At 39.2% G+C, this 4,758-nt stretch overlaps 1 protein-coding gene across 1 annotated transcript in view; it reads left to right on the top strand.

Annotated features, from left to right (window-relative positions):
- Window positions 1–4,758, top strand: part of PPIL4 (peptidylprolyl isomerase like 4) — a 26,969-nt gene that overhangs the window by 1,321 nt on the left and 20,890 nt on the right. Inside the window, exons 3-5 of the mRNA XM_009281395.2 lie at window positions 722–789; window positions 874–938; window positions 2,747–2,864. Of these exons, the coding sequence (XP_009279670.2) occupies window positions 722–789; window positions 874–938; window positions 2,747–2,864 (251 nt within the window). The remainder of the gene's footprint in view (window positions 1–721; window positions 790–873; window positions 939–2,746; window positions 2,865–4,758) is intronic.

Raw genomic sequence — 4,758 nt, 5'->3', positions numbered from 1 at the left:
GTGCCCCCCCCCCCCCCCCACCCGCCGGCCGTTGGGCTCCCCTCCGCGCTGCCCGGCGGCACCCCCGCCCGCGGCCCCGGTAGCGAGCCGGGCCCTTCGCTGGGGCCGTCGCAACTTGAGGTTTAGCTGCCGGCGCGGCCTCCTGAGGACGCAGGCTTCAAACGGGTGGTTTCAGTCAACAACACGCCTTCTCCCACCCTGTGTTTTGGCGTGTCGCGTCGGGCCTCAGTCCTGGGATTGGATCCAAACGAGTGCCGGGATTTCCATGGCCGTCAGCGGTCCCCGTGGGCTTGCATATATGTGTTTGAAATACAAGCATCAAGTGCTGTTGGGAAGTTTGGATTTTTTTTTATTATGCGTTTATTATACACGTAATGTATGTTAAAAAAAAAAAGAGAAAATGTAATATAGTCTAAATCGACAGGCGACTGTGTTCTTCTTTCTTAGGTATTTGGAAAGAAACTGGGGAGAAGAAATGTGCATTTCTGTATAAGTAGCTGTATTTAGGGTTCTCTGAATCACTAGAGGTAGGCTTTAGGAAGGGAGGAAATGTTACCTCTTCTTAAGGCATTTCTCACAGCGTTTATAGGTTGTACGCTGATAAGTCTTAACACAGTCTGCTCCAGAAACACTTTTCTACACATTGAACCGGATGTCTGTTATATCTATACTTCCTATATCTGAGGTTTTCTTTAGTAAATGTTGGTATAATTTCTTGCAGCTTGTCTGAATTTTCTGAAGCTCTGCAAAGTTAAGTACTACAACTATTGTCTTATTTATAATGTACAGGTGAGTATTCTCAATTCCTTATTTTTTGTTGGTTTAAATTCACAAACATGAAAGCAATATCTTATGTGTTCTGCTTTGTGGCAGAGGGATTTTATTATACAAACCGGTGACCCCATGGGAACTGGCCGTGGAGGGGAATCCATATTTTGGTAAGTAAAACTTTTGTGTTTACTTAATCGACAGGGAAGTTGTATAGGGGAATAGGGGTTCCAATTAGATGGTCTTCAGCTCTCTTGGGGCAGAATTACTGATGGGAAGTAAAAATGTTGATGCATAAACTTCTTTGGTTGTCATACCTAAATAACCTTTGTAATTCCTACGCTGCTTTTGGCTATTCGGATTTTTTTTCTGGACAGTATTCTATCTCTGACCTTAGAAGCAAAGTTACAACTAACAAGTTGTACATACATTTCTGTTTATTTAAAAGCCAGCAAATAACTATAGGTTTGGTTTTGTAAGAGAGGTATCGTAACTAAGTGCTCTGTAGAAGGCAAAATCATTAGCAGTCTGTTACTACTTTTATTTTTGTAACAAAGTGTATTTAATTGAGTGGGAGGGGAATATAGAGGTTATATGTGATTTCCTCTGTGTATAAGAAAGTAATCCTGTTGCTCTAAAAATTTACTTAAGTTCATTTTAGTCATGTTGAGTGTGTAAAGGAAATCACTTTTCTTCCTTGTTTAAGATGTTTTCAGTGGTCATGCACATAAAAGTTGAAGAAATCATGCAGACAGCTAGGATGGAAGTTAGCAAAGTGCGTATGTTCTATATGATTCCTTTGAAACTGTTATTAAAAGTAGAATTAAAATTGCAGGGCAGAACTAAACCTGGAGTGCTGGGGAGCACACTATACAGAGATAAATAGCTCAGTTTGAACAGAGACAGTGTTGCTAGACCAGTATTGACTTCTGTAAGTCTGGTCTATCATAGCCTCTTAAATACAAAACCCTGAAAACCTGGATACATGGATCACCGCTCTGGTGATCCTGGAAGCAATATAATTGTGCTAAGCAGATGCAAGTCCAGGTAGGTAAACTTGCCAGACCTGAGCTGTCTCTGCACACGGGTAGATCAAGTTTATTTTGATATTCTGCTCTTTTTTAAGGATTGGTCTTCTGAGGCTCTTTGGTATGACAGATAGGGAAGTATAGTGTGATGAGATAGTGGCAGGTTCTGTTCCACTACTAGCATGGAGAATGGCAGTTTGTCTTTTCTACCTGTTCATTACTGCTGAAGTCCACGAAATTGGAGTTTCTGCTCTTGCTACCCAGGAAACTGATGCAGGCAAAGTTTAATTTGAATCCTCTCTTCATAGAGGCTTACACCTGCATAGCACAATGAGTTCAAACAGAACACTGTCCTTAAATTTGGGCAAATCTGTGTATTGACCATGCCTCTGTCAGTTATGGAGTGAGACAAAATGAATGATATCAGGGTTAGACTTAAAAAATTAAAAAGAATTTAACAGTTTGCCGTATCCTGTGTATCTCAAATTACTGTATGCAGTCCTGTCTGTGTGATGAACTAAGTTTACACATAGATTTAGTGGCTTTCCATTTATCTTGGAAGAGAAATTTGTGACACAAATTACTACGTTTTTACGGTGTAGATTAACTTATTTTTATGGAACCTGCTTATCAAAATACATATTTGCTTCATGCCTTAAAAAAAAGTTATATACTGTATTTACAAAACATACAAATACACCCCACACCCCCCCCAAAACCTCTGTGAAATGCCTCAGAGAAAAATCTGTTGTTCCCTGTAATATAAAGTGGTGAATTATCTAAGTGTATAGGTCCATAAAAATGTGCATGGATGCAATGTAAATTCTGGTTTTATTTGAATGCCAATGTAAGAACTTTTAAGATGTTTTATTTACTGTTTCACAGCATTTGTTTATCTCACTTTTTAAAATTCCTTTGCCTTGTAACATATTTGTTATATATATTTTCAGTCAACTGTATGGTGATCAAGCTAGATTTTTTGAGGCAGAAAAAGTGCCGAGAATTAAGCACAAGAAAAAGGGAACCGTGTCAATGGTGAACAATGGCAATGATCAGCATGGATCACAGGTCAGCATACAGTATTGGAAAGCCTTGGTACACATCTAAGTAACTAAAATGAAAATTCCTTGAATTTACAAAAGAGGCGTAACAATGACAGTGTCATCTCAATAGCTTCATCTTGCAATATGGTCAAAAGGTGTGTAAAAAAAAGGCCATAGATAAGTATTTTGCATATGTCCCAGGTGCCAATGGGTATTTGATGACAGACAAGAAAGAGATTAAAATGCTCAGATTCAAATCCTGTCCTAGATTAATTTCGTAAATTTTTTTTGTTACAATTCCGTCGTCTGTTTTTTTCCTTTGTTTATTCATTTCTGTTAATACCTTGATGTGATTTTGTGAATTTATAGAATGGACAGGAAAAAATCCTGTAGTTAAATGGAAGTGAAAAATAAGGAAATTGGGTTTAAAATAATCTTAAAACTTTCTGGTTATAACTGCATGTTAGTTTGGAAACAGAAATCATATCACAGTTCCCCCTGTATGGTTACATAAAAGTGTGCATTAATAATACAATGTAAGTTTACAGTTTTATTCCAGTGCTGTTATGAAACAAACTTTGAAAGTGTTGTTGTTCCCTTTGCTGTTCCCTGTTCACGTGCACAAAATTTTTTCTGTAGGTGTATTTAAAGTTCTAATATCATAGAATAATATTATTTCTAAATTACTATTTTAGATGCATTGTCACTTTTATATATTAAAATGCCTCACTTGTAATATCCATATGTTTTAATTTTAAAAAGAGGGTTTTTTTAATAATGGAAGAGTAATTTAAAAAACCTACAGTTTTATTCCAGTTAGAGCTTGTAATATACGGAGTTAATTTTGCTGCTTCCCTGCATTGTATGTATAAAATCGCTTGTTTGGGTGGGGAGTTTAGGAAGAAGAGATGACATTTATATTTACATTTAAGAGTGCAGCCTGCTAGCATATACACAGGCATATGGGAATGAATGCAGTTCCCAGGGACATTATTGCAGCTTCTTCCTTGGGAAAGAAAAATTCCAGTAAGGAATTACATGGAGTTGGCTTACAAATATAATGTAGCTTAGTGTAACCTATACCAAATACTAACCAGTCTTAACTGTGTTGCAGAGAATGAGGAGTGAGATGTTACCAGTCAGATTGTAAAGCATGGATGTAATGGCTGTGTTCTGTTATTTGTGCATATCTGATTCCTCCCCCTTCATTCACTACCAGGCATCTTTGGTACCAAGTGTTCAGCTGGTATCAATTTCCATAGCTTCAGTTTTGCCCTCAAGCAAAACGCCTGATTTGTGTTAGATACATTTCAGTGCCAGTTCAAGCTGATCTAAGTCAATGCTACTGTGTTCTAGTTCTGCTCTCAATGCTACTGCATCCTGTTTTTTGGGAGAGAAGGGTTTGTGATACAAGGGAAGGAAGGAAGAAGTCTGGATAGAAGCAGGTGAAGGTAGAACTTTCACCTGGAAGCTTTTGCCAAAATTGTGAAAATGCACCTGCTGAATGCAGTTTGATGAACAGGTGGTTTGAGCTCAGGTCACAGCTCACTGCTGCCCAGAGGGGTAGCCTTGCTCTTTTTGTCCTCTCCCTTTCATCAGCTGTGATGCCTGTCACATCCTTTGCTGATCTTGCTCAATAAACCTACCTGGCAGATAACTACCTGCTTGTCCTCTGCTGGTCCAGTTTTCTGCCAGGTTACTGAATCATACCAAGTCACAGAAGGGTCCAATGAGCCAGAGCTGCAAGCTTGTATGGAGGGAGACCTGTATGAGGGAGCCTCTCTTCCTCAGGCAGTGGCTGTGAGCTGTAGGTTGGGTCACCATGTTCTCAGAGTTGATAGAAGACGTCTAGTCTTCTCCCGCAGAAGTCAGGAAGAGTTTGTTTTTGTGTTGTGTCTGTCCCCATTCCCCCCCCCCCC

This window comes from Aptenodytes forsteri, unplaced genomic scaffold (assembly GCF_000699145.1).
Source record: "Aptenodytes forsteri isolate BGI_AS27 unplaced genomic scaffold, ASM69914v1 Scaffold82, whole genome shotgun sequence".
In the NCBI taxonomy this organism is placed as follows: domain Eukaryota; kingdom Metazoa; phylum Chordata; class Aves; order Sphenisciformes; family Spheniscidae; genus Aptenodytes; species Aptenodytes forsteri.
This window is presented reverse-complemented; position numbering and strand designations above follow the sequence as displayed.